We start from the raw sequence: 19165 nt of genomic DNA, 5'->3' as shown, positions 1-19165 counted from the left end.
TCCACACTGTTGTAGAAGGTGTTTTGAGCGCAGTAGATTTTATCGAAACAAAATTGTGATTTAACAGTGAGCATAAAAAAGAGCAATTGTGTTCATGAGAATTGTTAGATTGAATCGGTACGCTTGCAAATACTAATAAGTTCATGTGACATGGAATGAGTTGCAAACGCACGAAAGGTCATTCTCATTCGTTGTGTCATGATCCGTAGAAGAGACAGGTATTCGATTATCATCGTATTATCGTGATTATAACCTTTGTTAACTTTAATCGTGTTCTTCCCACTGAGCTTAATCAAGGTTAATAAACGATGCAATTTTTGATAACCGGGGGTTACCAAATAGAAATTTGCCTTTTATCAATTATCATCTTATTTTTTAACGGTGTGGTGCATAAAATCAACGATTAGATTTTTCTTTTTCTGTGCCTGTCTGTTCGAATTCCGTCTCTTCGAATTCAAAGTGACAATAAACATTTCCCTTGAATGCAATATCGTAGTAACAGATTTTCTTTGTGTATGCGTGTGTGTATATGTGTGTGCGTGTATGTGGTTGTGTGTGTTTGTGTTTGCGTTTGACAAAAAGGAGTTGAGAAACCAAGAAACATTTCAAATGAAAGACGCATTGCATTAGCTTGCCTTGTGTAGAATAAATTCCCTATGACAAGGAGATGCATACATACTAAACAAACAAACAAACAAACAAACAAACACGCCTTTCAAACACATATGTAGTTTCCATTCAGCTACACGTGTGATTCCGTAAAGAACTGAAAGACATAATAAAGTATGGAATGCACACATTCACATACTTTCTGTGTATGTAAACAACGTTACACATAAGTGTATATAGAGATGTGTATTTGTGTGTGCGCATACAAGAAAGAGATAGATAGATAGAAAGAGAGAGAGAGAGAGATTAGGAGTTTGATAATGTCTGTTCTTCAATTTTCGATTCAAACGACTTATTGCAATATTGTATGGGCAAATTCGAATTAAACAGAAATTCAGTCAATTAACCGGTTCAAAAAAAAAAAAGAGCACTTGGTATCTGTGATAATTCACGTTTATTTTGCGCAGCTCTGAACCGTCATTCCATAAATTGAAAATATAATAATAGTAGACATTTATAGAGCGCCTTTTCCACTGGATGCAAAGCGCTAGCGAAATCTTTAAAATAAACGACATTCATACATTGCGATCCGCCATATTCATGCATAAATACACCTCGAACACCCTCCCATCCTTGTTCCACGACCTGCACACTGTTAACTCCAGCATCCAACCCTACCCATCTCGACTCTGCATACCAAAGACTATCACCTTCGTAATCCCAAGCTCATGATAGCTCAAACGTCATTTAGACACCATGGACCAGATTACCAGATGTATAGGACAACCCCCCTGGGCAAATAAAGGATACCACTGAACTATATTCATTCAAGACACTTGTGAAAAATGCACCTTCTATCGAAATGAAATAGCCTTTGATACCACAGGAAAATTGCTTCAGGTTAGTTAACTATTAAATAGATAGTCTCTCACAGGTATATTGGGAGTTGAGTAACTGCGTTGCATCAGTCTATTTCAAATCACAATAGCGACGATCATATCAAACAGAAACAGAAATATACTACGGACACGTACGCGACATACATACACTGAAACAAACCCAACTATTAACCCAAACGTCAAATTAGTTTTACACTCCACGCCCTGTACAACACATCACATAACTCACCTCAGCACAGTATAGCAGTAATAGTTTGCTTACTTTAAATTCAAGCTTCTTACATTTGTTCCTTGAAATAGATGAAATAAAAGCTTTTTTTTTTCTTTTTCCACCGCTCTCTTTTACCAAACAGTTATTACGATATTTCGTTGTCAATTACAAAATTTTATTTTGTAGACACGTTCCTTAGTTATGTATAAGTCAAACTTAATTTCGAATTTTACCCTGAGGCCTCGATCCATGTCACGCAGCTGCTTATGATCGTGGTCTCCTGCTTTTCTTTTCTTACAATTATTACAGTTACATACATTCTCAAAATTCATCACCTCAGGTTCACCCTTTTCTCTCTCTCTCTCTCTCTCTTCACTAAATTTTGGTTATCGTAATAACATAGTTTGAATGAATATGTATTCAATCATTATGTAGCTAATTTACAATTGTTATTCTTCAGATCTCCTCTTGAATTATTTTGTAATATAGTATGCTAAGTCTTGTGCGTCGACTAATGTTATGCTTAAAACGTATGTATGTATTCTTTCGTTATGTGTGATTTGAAAAAGCAGAAATAAAACCAAAGAAACAAACACACATCACGTGCATACGGCACGTGATTCACGATTTTGTGTGTGTGTGTTAAACGAAACTATAACATAGACGATGAATCAAACAGATAATACTCGAGTGGTGTTCCCAACAACAATAACAACAGCAGAAGGAGAAGAAGAAACTAAAGAAAGAAGCCTACATCGTTTTAATATCTTATCAGAAAACCAGACAAAAGAAGCCTAAGTGTTTACAGTGTGCTTAACCTGACGCAATGTCAAACGTGGAATCGCATAAATCCTCGTTAAGATTAGACGATTGCCACGAGATCCTGCTAATTACGGAGATAACGTGCTGTATTATACGAATAATTTATGAGTTGTGAGTGCATAGGGCACGAATATCGCACGAGGCGCGAGATGAGCCACTGGTCTATTCAACAAGGCGCGTAGCGCCGCGTTGAATAGACCAGTGGCGAATCTCGCGCCGAGTGCGGTATTACGTGCCCCAATGCACGAACAAAATCATAAATTATTCGTTTTATACAACACCTTGTCCACAATCACAATACAAAATTAGTGACCGCCAACTCAGGAAGGCCCAAAAATAAATGTAACAATTAGGCAGAGAATTGTAAACCACCCTGTGTACTGCTTTCAAACACTCGTCATGATTCGACCACACAGTCACAGGAATCACGAACTCCGCAGGGTCTATACCCATTCTACGCTAACGTTAGATCGAGTTAGGCCTGGCTGTTAGGTCGATCTGAGATGTCGGTAGATCTAGTAGTAGGTCTAGACTTTGTCTATTTCCGAAAATGATTTTGTATAAAAACACAGAAAAATAATCAAATTACGGTTTCTCAACTTGAAATGAAGTCTTGATGTTGGGATCACTGTGGTCCACGTAGCAGATCAGAGTCAAAAGTAAAAACACAGCAGTACCGCTAGGTGTATACAGGCCGCGATACATGCAACTAGCTAGGTAAAGTAACTGCGCGTATACGTTAACGTTGCAGTACTCCGCCGCGCCTGGTCTGTGAGACTTACCGGCAGCGCAGCGCAGCCGGCCAGCACGTACGTACACTGTACAATGTAGTTTGCTGGCGCTTTGCTACGGGTGTGAGCCACAGAACTTTGTGAGCGGCCATGCATTAGTAGCCCCCCGCGAAGCCGTGCTATAGTACCTTCGAGCCGTGCTATAGGCCCATGCCAGGGGCCTATTGTATGGCTGTCACTCTCAATGAGTTTGATAGGTATTTTCTATTGAATGTCATGTGACATGTTCTTGGCCAATCACAATTCGACATCATTCTGAGGTGTTGTATAAACTCTTATATTCGCTACGTGGCTTTAAGATTCTAATTGAGTCGTTTACTGTAATTGTGCATTACTTCGGTGTCATAAGCAAACTGCCATTATTAGCATTATTTTTTGATATAAATATATCTGGTGTTTTGACAAATGGCAGAATTTTGTGTTGACTTAACATTAAGTATCTGTGATTACTGAACTGAACGTCACAGTCAACGTTTTAATGTGAGTAGAGATCCCGTATCAAACGTGGCAATGATGTTTCATCTAAAATGATCTACTTAAAGAGAATTTTCAACAAAGAAAAAATGATATACATACGGATGCCGCAACATTAGTAAAATACCTCGGTAAAAATCGATCAGCCCGTTCAAATATTATGAATTTTTATGGTTTTGCTGCCGCCATCGCTGGAATAAGAAGAGTACATCATTTCGTGACATCACTGCAGAACAAAGATGTGGAGAAGATATGAATAAAATTCATTTTCTAGCATATCCAGCAATCGACCTACAAGGTACCACTTTTAGAAAGCACTGGAAAAACGATATTACCCTTAATATAATTCATATCATTAACAAGTCGAAGCAATGCGTCGTGTTTATTAGAAAAAAGAATTAGAAGTCTCTTTGTAATTTCCTTATATCGTTTATATTTCAAATGATTTTAAGAGGTTTAGAGCCTATTATTACATCGATACAAAACGTCCAAGCTTTGTCGTCATATGCCATATCGTAATTTTCCGGTTGATTTGTTGTATTCATTCAAATATTCCCATAAAGTGGAGATTTTTCCTTTTAGTCAAAACAGATGGTGAGAATCGAATTCAGTTTAAAAGTCCTTGCTCCCTCCGAAAGAGCCGACGGACTTTGAACTTCGGTCAAAATAAGATCCACTGGGAATTAGCTCCTTCAAACGGATTATCCGTACTGTGCTTGTATAAGAAGCTATCTAATAAAATCCATAATGTGTTTTGCATAATTGCTCTTGGCACGAAGTGATGTTTTAAAGAAACTAACTCCCAGCCAAAACAGCCAGGTTGAACAGGCCGCATTCATTATTGTCCCTTCATTGCATCGAGTTGCGGACGAGTCGAGGATGAACACGAGAGCTTTGTTCAGCGGGCCAATCTTGGTAGTCCTCATCGGACTAGCGTGCCTTGGTGTGACGGTTCACGGGCTCTCGGCCGTAGTCGTCGAGCCCGTGAACGGTGACGCCGAGACCGAGGCTGGCCTCATCGTGATACCTGGGGCACAACTTCGAGGAGAGAGTTACCTGCCACTTGCCCAGAGCATCCAGAGAGCGTCCCCTCTCAAACTCTGGGTCGCCCTCACCACCGATTACTTCGAAGACACGCCCAATCCAATCGAGGTTTGCCTCATTTTGTCACTCTGCGGCTTTTTTTTTCTTTATCCAAACGTTGATTTGTCAAGATTTTATTGGCTTGGAATTCACCATGTTTCTTATTTCATCGAAGCTCGCATGTTCCTATAAGCCTGTCTGTTGTAAAATAAAAACAATTTACTAACTTCATTTAAAGTTGTGTCAATTGATTGAATCAAAAATACATACTTTGATTGAGTGATATTTCACGTACAACGAATTTTCAATAATAGAGTTAGTTATAGGCCTAAATTTATTCTTCGTTATAGATTCTGGATGCTGCCACTTCATCCCAGGTATCACTATGCCAAAATACTTCCTTGCCTTTCAAATCAACGATAGCAATAACTATTCATATAAAAAAAAATCGGAATAATTGCAGTCCATGTAATGAAACTCTAAATGCCATTGCCAGTTTCGCTTCACATAAACAAATAGATAAATTTGCCCCTCTTTGAAGATGAACGATCGACCAACTATAATGGAATCCTAGTATATCCCTACGCTTCTGAAAATTAGCTTCGGGCATATCACTGAAATCCGAGCTGAATGAAAGGGGAATCTCACAGGTGATAATAAATTGGGTTTGACAGCATTAAAAAAAAAATGGTGAAATGACTAGAAGCATCACATACTATTACAATATTATACTATTAAGTGATGTCCGAAGAAAAAGAGTTGTTCACAACAGCATTATCAATGAAAATTGCTGTGACGGCAGAAATTCGAGTAGGCTTCTTAATAAGAGGGGGGAGACTCAGACAACATTACGTCGCTGAAATTTTGGCAGTGGTGTTGATGTAACGTCAACGAACATTACCATGATAAATCATGTGTAATTCGCGTGGTGCCTATTACATAGGAGTGTGTACATAGTAAGTCAATAACACCGTTGAATAAGTAAAAGGTTTTAATTTGACGGTCTACATATAACTATTATTTCATCAACAATAATATCTTTCCTGTTTTGATGATATGCTCTAAATAACTTCTGACATTATGTTAATTTCATCTATAGGAAATCAGATTCTGAGTGACAAAAAAAAAAAAAAAAACGAATTCCACAGCTTCTTTTTTTTTTTCTTATACCTGCCAGGTTGGTAACCCTCAATGACATAGGGAAGAATTTTCCTTCTGGCCAGATGTTAACATTCCCGTGCGAGCAAATTCTGATGATAATTCCTCAACAAGTACCCGCTCAAAGTAAAAGATTTTTCTTTTTCTTTTTTGTTTGTTTGTTTGTCTGTTTGCTGGCTTGCTTAATGTTATTCTTTTGGATTTTAAATGCATGTTTAGAAGCAATCATATTTTTGTTTTCTTTTTTTTTCTGAGGTAAGATGTGTCACCCTATAATCTTGATAGGAACCATTTTTGTTTTGTGGAATAACCTTTGTATTAATTTTTGACTGTAAACTACAAATAACATATTAGAGGTCCCTAACACCCTTATCTTCTCAGCCGCTCGCTTTATCCTAACAATCCCAAGCCCTTTACTAGTGCACCGAGCGACCCACTTATTCACGTCTTTTTACCTGCGTGCCTTACAATATTTGCTATCATCACATATTCTAACAATCCCAAGTCACTGCCCCTTGCTCTTGCAGCGAGTAACCTACTTATTTTTTGTGAGTCTTTTTACCTGCGTGCCTTACAAATTTGTTATCATCACTTACGTTTTCGTAAGGTTTTGTGGCAATCGATCCAACGTTAGTCATCGCAAGTGTATCCATGATCACAGATGACATATTTATGCAATATATATTCATCACCTCGAGTTAGATATGATTTACCAAATGTGTTAACATGTTCGAACAACGCCCAAATATCAAGACAGCTTTCTATGATGATAATTTGTTTGTCTATCTTCTTCTTTCTTTTTGTAGAAAGAGAAAAAACAACAACTCTCGTTTTAAAAGTTTTGAGTGATCAGCATTTGAATAATCCGTATTTTATGTAACTTAGATTTTGTTCTCTGAGACTAATCTACGCCGTGATTATTATTGGATACATGCTTCGATTAATTTTTCAGCTCAACTCATTTCAATTCAATGTTTACGTTTTTCTGATTTAAAAAAAAAAACACTTTGTGAAAGTTCATTTGGGTGCACATCACGGGTTCGACACCCACGAATCTTAGCCCACGAGTTATACAGCCCAAGAACTCGACACTATTAAGCAAAAAAGGCCCAACGGGACCGGCACATTAAGTCCCGTGATTTAATGCCGTTTTTTGCCTACAGTGACAAACTCGTGGGCCTTGTCTGCAGTGTGTCTCTTTAGTGCCAGTCTCGTGGAATGACCCCAGTTTATTTTGTTTTTCCACATACAAAATACTTAATAATAATAATGATAATAATGATAATAGTAATAATGATAACAATAATAGTGATAATGATAATAATAATGACAATAATAATAATAATAATAATAATAATAATAATAATAATAATAAAAATAATAATAGAATTGAAAACAAAAATGAAAAAGAAAATAATTGTTACTGAAGTTATACCAGACTACGTATTCTCTTCTCCTCTAGCTAAGTCGAGCCATCAGAATTGCAATGACACAGTTGAAAGACAGAGGCATGGCAGCGAACACACCGATCTACATGGCTGGTCATTCTTTGGGAGGTATATAGATAACACGCTGAGCATTTAACGTTCGAGACAGTTATTATCGAGCATGTCATGCAAACATTTTGATTAAAAGTGATTCGTTTCATGTGAATTCACGTTTCCTATTTCATCACTTATGACAATCTACATCTCCCCCGTCACCGCTACAGTGGTCTAGTAGCGTACTATAGTCTATTCTGTTTGACCTCCTTTTTATATTTTTCCTATCAATTTTGAAGAATAGTCAGATTCTCTACCAGTATCATTTTAAAGTATTATCAGTAATAAGAATGATCGGAAATGTTATGAGTTCCAATTTTTGTCCCGATTCTGAACAATGACTGCATGAAAATCAATGATTGATTAAATAAAGCAGTTGATTTGTTACGTAGAAACCGTTCTTTTTATGAGGCCTTACACAGGTTGATGACTCCATGGGAAATGAGAAAACAATTACACTATACTTAGAAACACGAACTCGTGATTCTGCTTAATGCACCATCGTTCAGCAGTTCCAGGCTGGGTAAAAAAAAAAAAAAAAAATCTTTCAGAAAATGCTATTTAATATATTCATATCAATTCTATCTTGTTCTGGCAAATCACACTCTCATCATTTATCAAGGTAGTTATTCCGCGCATATATTCACACGCCGTTTTAGAACGTATAATGATGGTGTATTTTCCCGGAGTCTTTTATGTACGTCATATACGTGCATGAAATAAATTTTATGAAAGCATGGTCACCGTAAGACTGATAAAAGGTTGCGTGTTCGTTAGGTTTATCACTTGCATGGTCAGTAGAATAGGGGGGGCAGAATTGGTGGAAATTTCTTATCAGTTTGTCAGACACACACTTTGACGACTTTGACTTTACTGTTCTGACAGATTAAAAAAAAAGAAAAAAATGTGTTCCGCAATTTTTAAACGTGTTATCGTTCCTCCTTGAACTGGCCCTTACCGGAGTCAAAAAAAAAATGCATAATGACCATTCTCTGCAGTGATATACATATATAATAGAACAATCAACACGTATTATCATTATTATCAATAATAGTTATCATCAATGAATTCGCAAATAGCGCTGAAGGTATAGTATAAAGGGCAGGAGTTGCAGCAAAGATTATACTTACGAAGGGGAAGGACCATCCTTTTTGCTGCATGATGTTAGTACCGGTTTTGCCTGCACTCAAGGTGCAGCAATGAATTAATAAAGTCTTAGAATAATCCCTGTTGTACAGTAAGATGCAGACTGTGCAGTTCAAGTAATGAAATTATAATCATATTTATCTCCAAAAGTAAAGATGACGATGATCATGATAGCAATAATAATAATGAAGATCATCTTCCTGCGCTTGTGTTATTTTTTCTTCAAAAGACTTATTTCAATTGCTCCAATTGCCGTGCTTTCAATTTATGTTTTTTCTTCTGAGGGGCTCACATCCTACAGTTGTCCTACAAGCTTTGTCTTTTTAGCGGATCTCTCCATTTTTCAAATTTTGCATATTGTGTACCTTCCCTCTGATCACTTCAGCTTTATGACAGTGTATGATTATCGTAAGGTTCTATAATCCGTATTATTGTACACTCTTTTCATCTTACATAGTTAAATTACGCACTTTATTTTGTTATCAGAAAAAAAAAGATGTCTACATGTTTTTGTCGAAAAATGAAATAAAATATTGAAATATAATTGAATTGAATTTGGCCCATCAACTGGCTGCTATTTTCTCCCCTCCTCTTTGCGTCTGACCCTCTCCTTTCAATCTTTCCCCTACCTCCCCCACCTTTCCTCCCTCCCTCCCTCTCTCTCCCCCTCCTCCTCTCTTCCATCGCTCCTTAATATCAAAGGCACCTTCTTGCAGACTTACGTCAAAAATCGTCCAAATGACGCGCGGGGCATGATGCTGTGGGGCTCGTATCTAACCGGGTCCACGGCGAGTCTCCACGCCTTTCCCACCCCGGTCATGCACCTTAGCGGCGACCTGGACGGACAGGTGCGAATAACACGGATTGCAAAGACCTTCAGGTGTGGATTTTACAGTTTTATGATTACAGATTAAAGAATACACAAACATAATGTGTCACCATACGTTTATTCCACACACCTACTACTGAACCCCCATCACACACTTTTTAATCCAATCACAAGTTGATGAATCATAACATAGTCAATGAAAAATTGTGCATGTTGTCATGTGATGTACTTTTAGGTGTTATGATTATCTACCAGTGGCTTGTATTTGTTGTGCTTTCTTTATATCTACCTTCACAAATTCTCTGTGTAGCACTTTAAATAACTATAACTACATCTACACTTACCCGAGCGTAGTTGAACGCAAAGACGGGCATGTTTACAATGTGCTAATCAATGAAATTGAAATAAACGGAAGGAATTATCCCGAAATTCTGCGACGATACAGCCACTTCTCAAGGGAAATAAGTTTCGATGAATTCCCCACGTCAAGGTTGGCAAATTATGTGAAAAAACAACAACAACAGAAACGTACACTTCGTTTTTCGTGGTTCTCTCATGCACGGACAACGAGGTGATTCATTTGAGAAAATTGGTGTCTAGTTTTTCTTCAAACGTTGATTCCCTTTATTGTATATATATATATATATATATATATATATATATATATATATATTTATATATATATATATATATATATATATATATATAATTTTACGTATTACGTAATATGAGCTTAAAGCTCTTTTTTTATCATTTGTCAGATATATGACGTCATAACAGCAGCATTAAATGACTTGTGGGTGGATGCATAAAGGACACATATAGTTATATTGTGCTGCAGATCGAAAGATCTAAATTAATAAAAATACGGCAGATTAGGCGTTTCTCTGAAAATTCTTTAAAAAACGACTGCTGCGTTTATTGATAGGCATTGTCGTAGTAGTGATATTCATTTCCGTTTCGTAAGAATGTTAAAACGGCTGGTTTACCTACATCCGGATCCAGCTTTATCATTATGACAAAACTATTTCCCCATGCAGTGGGTTCCAAGAGTCAGGTATACGAACTATAAGGAGAAATCATAAACTGCAACTATCTCACCGGAAATTGAAAACAGCACGGGGGAGTTTGCCCGAGGGAGAGAAACAGACTCTTGTAGCTTCCGCATGTCGTTCTATCTCTCTGTCGTTTTATTTCATTTATTTAAATTCATGTCATTTCAACGTTTTCATAACCGAGATTTTACAAAAACAAATATAGAAAGAAACTATAGGGGTGTGTTAGATTTCGTGATTCGAATAGCTCAGGCTCATCGTAATAATGATCGATGTAAAATATATTTTCTATTACGGAATCTTTCATGGGGTTGACACGAAAGTAGAGCTTGAAAACATGAGAACCTTGGAAAAAATCTATTTTTTTTGTACGTTCTTAATACAAAAGGTTGAGATGCATGTACATGAGGAAAATGTGTACAAACCGTTGTCAGCAATGAAGCATAGATTTAACGGAATAGAATACAGTGTATAGTTGAAAGCGTTAAGGAGACAAAGAAATGCATCTACTCAATACAGTAATTACAACCATGTATCGTCTCTCTAAGGTGGCATCCAAAAATAATATATTGATATACATACAGATATACATACACACATACATACATGATTGTGTATGTCTGTGTATATATGAACGAGTATATACATATCTAATGAAAGATACAATGGCAGTAACGTATATTAAATTCATCGTAGATGCGATGGCGCCAAATTACATATCACTTGGCATAGTGCACTGAGTTTTTGCGCCGGCAGTGACACGTTTATTGGTTGTAAGTCAGGTAGACCTATTACAGATTTGTTTTAAATAACATTTCATTTCATTTATTTATTTGTTTCCTATCCAAATATTACAAAATAATTGCAAAGTAGCATAATTGATTTGTAAAAACAGGTGAAAAAGTGAAATGTCATGAAGCCCTAATACAAATGCAAACAACAATATTACAACAGTTAATTACATGTACAGCTGCACCTACAAACACATATAGATACACATGATTTCTATGAGTTGACATAGCCCACGATAATAAGGAATATGGGGGAATATGGAGGAAACTTGCACAAAATAGCAGAGCTTGTACAATTAGCAAGTTCCCTGAGTAAAAAGTAAATAAAAAAATGAAATAAATGTGTATGCCTAGTTATGTTTCTGTGATTGTGTTTGTTTGGTTTTTTTTTTCGTTTGTTCATTTACACGGTGTGTTTCATTTTATGTTTTTTTTGGCGATTTCTCCTGGCAGAGATTTAGAAGAAATCGTGGTCGATGATCTCGCTGCGCTTGCCACAAAACCTGTCATTACTGTAGAGGGCGTGAACCACTTTCAGTTTTCTTCCGGCGCCCCGCCCCCTCTCGTTGTTAGGGAGGATATTCCGGCTGACGTCAATGCATCAGAGGCGTGGTCACTTTTGGCAAAGGTACGTTACTATAGTATCTTCATCCATTGTACTGTCATATCGTGATAAATGAATGACCGCATCCTTACTTCTTGTCATTCCCACCTTCCTATAATATCGTATTACTATAATTATATATGCATTATATGAATAGTATGATCATGAATGCTCTTTACTAAATCATAAAATTTTATACAAGAAAACGCAAATCAGTGTAAAATTGCACGAGGGCTAATCATGTATTTGGAGATTGTATTAACAATGAAGGTGCATAGGATAGCATATCGTGCATACCACTTTGTTAAAAATGAAAAAGAAAAAGAAAGTTGTTTTATAATTTTGATTTCTGCATTGGCTCGGGGGACTCCTTCATAACATGAATTAAAATGTATAGTATTTCGCAATTCGACAAATCACAATTTCATATAACAATCTATAAATATATATGACATAGATATCTTATATAGCTGGCGAGAAAAGTAGTGATAATCTATTAGACAACTACAACAACCATCAAAACTGCCCCAGGGGTTTGCAACAAGGATAATTTGAGGTGCAAAGATCTTGTGGTATTGCTCATGGCCGTAGGCCTAGGTTTGTTTGTTTGTTTGTGTTTTTTTTTCGATTTCGGTTAAGTGATTACATCCTCATTCAGCACTCCTCTGAATATCGTTATTCGCATAATTTTGATCCTCATGGTCTCCGTCAAAAGAGAACAAATTTAGGATTCTGTACGATGCTAATTTGTTAAAGTGTCTCTATAGGATGTTTGCCCTTTCTTTCATTGTCTCTATAGCACCATCAGCAGAAGCCATTCCCTGTTCGTCAAACGACCTCAGCTTGCTAAATATCCGTGTGAGAATTACATGTACCTGCCGCTAAACAATTGCTAAAAGACAAATTATGCAACTCTCCATACAACAGAAATTTAGGAGACTGTCATCATATACCATGATCTGGGAATCTGTATACACCCTACGAGCAATGCTTCTATACAGATTCCTCATACTTCACATGTTCAGTTGTCTTAAGCCCGCCGCACACTATACGACTCACGAACTTACGACTGACAGACTTTGGATTCGAAATAAATCACAACAGCCTCTGAATAAACACGTTTGTTTATTTCAGATCCAAAATCTGTCAGTCGTATAGTCGTTAGTCGTATAGTGTGCGACGGGCTTTAATTGCTGTATTCGACAATTCACCCATACAATTTTTTGTTATGTATATGGTTTATTTGTTGAAACGTGGAATATGGAACAATGAAAACAAACAAACAACAAACATTCAAACAAACAAACAAATAAAACGCTTGACGAGGATAATTGTCTCAGAAATAGTTGTCAAAACACTCGAAAATAATTTAAGGAATTCTCGATCCACCAACCCCTTGAGACGAAAAAAAAAAAGAAATATGAAGAAAAAGAAAATAACATGTTTATCTATATATAAACCTTTTTGTGTATAAGAAACCAGTGCATGAAGTTTCACATGACCAGTAATTATTACCCTCTTCACGAACTTAATCACAACTGGTTCTTCTCTGTTTTGTTTTGTTTTGTTTTGTTTGTTTGTTTGTGGTTTATTTGTCAGGCTTCTAGCGATTTTATGTCATACAACCTTAATGTGGACACCATTGGTTCCTTTGTGAGCCTGGCCTGGGCGCATGCAGGGACGAAAGCCAAGATAGCGCCCCTTACGGCAGTCAAGGATATCGAGTGGGATGGCTCCATGTCATCGTGGGTAATAGATGCTCAGGTAAGTCCACGTGACCGCCACGCTAATCAAGGTAGAGTGTTGATCTGGATTTCGACATGAATTAATCATGAAATGATTACTAAAAGACGCCTTCAAATGAAACGCACATAATTTGCTGGCGAGTGCTGATGAAGTGCTATAATTAGTCTCAGTTGACACTGTTATGCCGACAACATTTTATACCTCTCAGATTGCGATTGGAAATGATTGTAGACTAGACAGATATTTTATTGCTTGTATCTTATTCATTCAGCCACCTTTGATGATATCTTGAGTAGAAGAGTGATATGGGGATGTAAATTACGTAATCATGGCCTGGTTGCATGGTGGCTTCCATTACGAGAGTTGAACTCCATCTCTAACCTCATCCTTCCCAATGTCTCCTGTTGCCTTGTCCATCAGTCCCCGACTCTGCTTCTTCGATCGTTTGTATGCTAGTATTAGTTTGTTTGTTTGTGTGTGTATGTATTTGTGTGTGTGTGTGTGTGTGTGTGTGTGTGTGTGTGTGTGTGTGTGTGTGAGCTCCTTGTGCTTTCGTTATCATACCATCTTTTTTCCAATTATTTGAGTAGGCCACTTCTCCACAAACTCATCTTCTACGTGGGCCTCTCTTTTCAAATAACACAATAATTTTGTTCAAATATACAGTTTGATGTTGATTAACATTTGCTCATTTTCTTCCAGTTTTCATCTACATCTTTATATTTTTTGGTATCACATTGTTTTTGGTGAGAAATTCTTGTGTTTCAAAAGAATGTGATATTGGAAATACTATTTGATTTGATATTGAAAAATTGAAATTGAAATTGACAGATGCAAGTGGCCGCCTTTCCCGAAGACAACGAAACTCCAGTCACCATTTACAACGTGGGCTACACAAACCAGGGCGAGTTCGAAAGGTCAAAGCCGAGCGTGGTCAAAGGCTCCGACGGGGTCGCCATCATAACCACGAGGTCAAAGGTCGAGTTTCCGTGTAACCCGGTCGATATATCGAACATTATGGATTCGGCGGACGAGATAGCAGCCAAGATGAAGAACCAGGAGGCCGTTCAGCGACTTGTACCAGGGGACAGTTACACCGAATCGGCTACCTGTAAAGAAATTAATGAGGTACGTGTAAAAAAGGAAAGACTTTAATTTGCACATATAGAAGAAATGCAAGGCCTTTATTTTTTTAGTGTGTAGCGTATATTCAATTAAAGACAGAAATGAAATAAAATCGCTCTGTGTAAGTAAACAAACATGATGGCCAAATGATATCATACTTCAAACAGTTCTGTGGGCAAATCAAGCACTCTCAAGACTAATGAACTATTTTTAGCAATACGGAAATAGATGTGTGTTGCCGATCCAGTGTCCTGCTTGCTGTTTTCACATTTGCTCGAACAGTCAAAGCTTTTATCTTGTCAGATCTTCCATATAAAGCGTCACGGAAGTGATGAGGTCAAATTGATTGCACTGCTCATGCGCCGTGTCGTCTCCCACCCACCCCTCCTTGGTTCCATTAGAGAACGGCAAAGCTTTCAAAATTCTGTCATCGATGCTAGTCTTGAAAGAAAGACTGTTCTGACAAGTGTTAGAGTCCGTTATGGTCGACATAACTAACGATTGATGCGTTCCGGATTATTGAGTTTGCAAACGGTATTGACTGTTTTAAAAATAGCACGACAATGAGCTGTTATTATGTGTTTATTGAGGAAAGGATAATCGCGTACACACGTCTCGTCATGAGTTCATGCATGCTTTAGCTTTTTTAGAGGTAAAAGGTTGTATCAGGCCACAGATGGAAGTTTGAATGAGTGTTCGTGTTGTGTTCGTGTTTTTTTCTCCGTACCATTGTTTGGTTTCTTGTGGAGAAATTATTGGGAATAATGAGGAAAGTATACTCGCGAAAAGTATAAAGTTGTCGTCTCACAGATCCTATCACAAAATCGGTTGTACAATCTTGTCCTGGCCAATTATTTTGATAGTCTGCAGGAATTGTTGATGGTGTAAGGTTGATGTGAGTAATCGGTCCTGGAAGGGGGCCCAACGACTGAACTTAAGATTACAGATTTCACTTTGGGAAGAGCATAGCTGACGAATCGAGATTCACCAAGCTGGGACACTCTCTTTGCAGCTGATGCGAAACGATGTCCTGGGAAAGCTTAAAAACTTGTATAATAACACGCTCAGATGAAAAGCATACCGGGACATGAGTATGATTGACTTTTACTAGTATTTTCTGATACATTCAACAACTTTTTAACAATTTCATCACTTATTTTGATATCCACGCGCTTTTGCGCGGATGTCAACGCAGGCCGCTTACAATTATGCGTACCAAATAGCTCCGGATGTCGTGAAGCTTCGCTACGAGAAGAGAGGGCGTCCCATCGTCTTTGGTGATGACGTCATCACGGCAACAGGGTCAGCCTGGGTGAATTCACACGTAGAATACAAGACGCAGAGTGACAACACAACCTTGGTAAACACATCAGGACTATCTCATATCTTTCTCTTGATGATGGTCTTCACTGTTGCTTTGTATTTCGTTGCCATGGTTACTGTCATCATCCTTGACAATGCCTTGTCTCATTCTATCAGTTCCACAATTCCATCATCATAATCACTTTCCTTGTCGTTGTCATTATTTAGCCTTTTTTTATATCACAGTTAATTGTTAATTGCTCATAAAATTGTATGACGTAATATTCAAAATCCAACAACAACCGATTGATTTCCCAGTGGTCTCATTAACCTTTGTCATCAACCTTTGTCATTCTCTTTACATCCAAGGTTACTAATTGCACTGCCTTCACGAGATATCATTAACCTTTCCAAAACTGAAGGACCACCTCCCCCCCCCCCCATCAAAAAAAAAAACAGGAAAAGAAAAAAGAGAAAAACGAAAGAAAGAAACGAAGTTGAATCTCGAATTCATCAAGAATTGGCAAGCACAATCATGGACATTTGCACTCAATGTTTACTCTGCACCTATTGAAAGATAGTGCGCAAAAATCGTGTATAAATAGGAACCATTACGAGACGAAATTGTTTTTTCTCTGTGTCATTTGAGATCTCTCTCCCTCTCCCTCTCCCTCTGCTTCTCTCTCTCTCTCTCTCTCTCTATCTCTCTCTTTCTCCTCTTCATACATTAAGGTGAGCAGGATATAGAGTTGTATTTGCTGCATTTGTGGACCAAATCACGGATTTACGTAATATTTTGTGCACAAACAAATAAATGGCACAGTTGTGAGTTTTTGTCATATTAAACTGCATTCGATTCTAACCTATATCACTTTTTGGCAAAAATGTGTGATAGTGCTTTTAAATTCGCGTTATTACTTCACAACTAGTGATTCAGAAAGAACTCCATATACCACACTATTCTTCTGAATTGCAATCTTACGAGTCACATTCGTATTTCTCTTCCATGACATGAAACATAGCATTTTATAACTGGTCTTTTTTTCCCCCGAAAGTGCGTAACAGTTTTCATCAATATCTCCACTGCTCTCCACCTACATATTTCTCTCTTCCTCTCTTCCATTTTTCTCTTTGTCCCCCCCCCCCCCCCCCCGTTTTCAGTGGCGGATCCAGGGGGAGCGCGCAGGGCTTGATCCCCCCTTTGATTTTTGTTAAAACAAAACAAATAAAAAATCAAAAAATGTATGGGTGGGGGTGCGCCTTTACAAAATTAATGGGGAGCGCACCCCCCCCCCCCCCTGTACTGAATTCCTGGATCCACCCCTGCGTCTCTATCAAGGAGGTACCTCCTTGGTTCTATTTCGTTCCCGCACCCATTCACCGAACACTCTATCATCTGCTTCCTCCCAACAGGTGACTTCAAGCTCGCTTTACACGGACGTCAATTTTCCCGTCACCAGCCTGGCGGGAATGTACTATTGCAAGCTGATGTCCCCGTACCGCGCCCTCGAGTGGATGTACGTGGATTCCCTGAGACCAATCGCCGACGTGCAAACAAGATGTGTCTTCTCCGCACCTCTGTAGTGGGTTTAGATAATAATAACAATAATAATAGTAGTAGTAGTAGTAGTAATAATAATAATAATAATAATGATAATAATAATAATAATAATAATAATAATAACAATAATAATGATAATAATTATAATAATAATAATAATAGTGATAATAATGATACTAATGTCTAATTTACCCAGGGGAGCCTCTTCAGTGTCGCCACTGCTCTACCAGAGGGCCCTGCTGTTATTATTAAAATTATTATTATCATTATTATTGTTATTATTATTATTACTACTACTACTATTATTATTATTATTATTATTATTATGGAAGTAGTTTTGCAAGTCCAAGGAAGTCAAGAAAGAATTGCCATTGCTTTCGAAAATTTAACAAGTGCAGAGTGCAAAGGTGTTACTAAAAGTATTGTAAAGCATAATTCAGTTCCAATTTCAATTTCAAATTTATTTCTGCAAGGTTTTCTTTTTTCAAGAATACAACGTACAAACGAAAATACAATAATACCGATATGGGTTAAATAACTATTCATTTTCTATTTACTTCTATTCACTTTCTATCAAGTGCTTAAACGAAATCGATAAATGATTAGAAACAAAATACAGTAAATTGTTCAATTAATTATTGCATTTTCAGTTTCATGACATGTTCGACGTTGCATTGGCCGTCACAATAACATTCGTTATGAATGTGACGTTTACGAGATGACAGCCCTTTCCTGACAGAACGACTCAAACACTTCTCAAGGATTTACTCGCAACAAAAAAAAAAAGGGTGAAAAGTTGCAGGTGCAGGGGGAGGGGGAGTCACGAATGACCAGACTTTTTTCATTTTAATTGATGATATATATATATATATATAAATTCCGCACGGACCTGCGGAAGAACAGCCTTCGGGCTGAAGTATGTGCCGTGCATAAATAAATGAATGAAATTAAATGAAATATATATATATATATATATACATATACATATATATAGGCCTGTACGTACTTTATATGAGTATGAGGTAGACCATATCAACACAACTAATCTGTTGTATTTGTCCATGCTGCACTATATTTCGATATCATTTTCTTATAAATATATTGATTCATAAATCATACATCACTCAATACACAGGGCCGGAGCAGCCGTGGGGGCCGTGGGGGCTGGGGCCCCCACACTTTTTGTGTACCATACAAAGGAATACATAAGGTGTCATCACTTTGGGCTTCCACACTTTTTTCAACCCGGAAGTACGTAAGTGCCTCTAAAATAGAAATAGATAGAGATCTTGAAGTATGGCGGCGGTAAGGTTATGTGTTTTCTCTGAAGACCTTTTTTTTTTTTAATAACACAAGGTCTCTTCAGCTTGTCAGCTGAAGAGACCCGGAAGTGGACGGGGAGAGATGAGCTGAGGACC

At 37.5% G+C, this 19165-nt stretch overlaps 1 protein-coding gene across 1 annotated transcript; it reads left to right on the top strand.

Moving 5' to 3' along the window:
* The first annotated feature begins 4685 nt into the window (after positions 1-4685).
* LOC139724826 (uncharacterized) lies at positions 4686-17770 on the top strand. Its single transcript, XM_071635950.1, has 8 exons — positions 4686-4958; positions 7510-7603; positions 9437-9614; positions 11863-12037; positions 13613-13777; positions 14591-14887; positions 16080-16244; positions 17600-17770. Exons 1-8 carry the CDS (start codon positions 4686-4688, stop codon positions 17768-17770), a joined length of 1518 nt encoding a protein of 505 aa, XP_071492051.1.
* The last annotated feature ends 1395 nt before the right edge of the window (positions 17771-19165 follow it).

This window comes from Diadema antillarum, unplaced genomic scaffold, assembly GCF_040938485.1.
Source record: "Diadema antillarum isolate AM-2024a unplaced genomic scaffold, OU_Dant_1.0 scf00000231, whole genome shotgun sequence".
Taxonomy (NCBI): domain Eukaryota; kingdom Metazoa; phylum Echinodermata; class Echinoidea; order Diadematoida; family Diadematidae; genus Diadema; species Diadema antillarum.
Note: the sequence above shows the minus strand (reverse complement) of the source record. Positions and strands in the feature narration are given on the sequence as shown.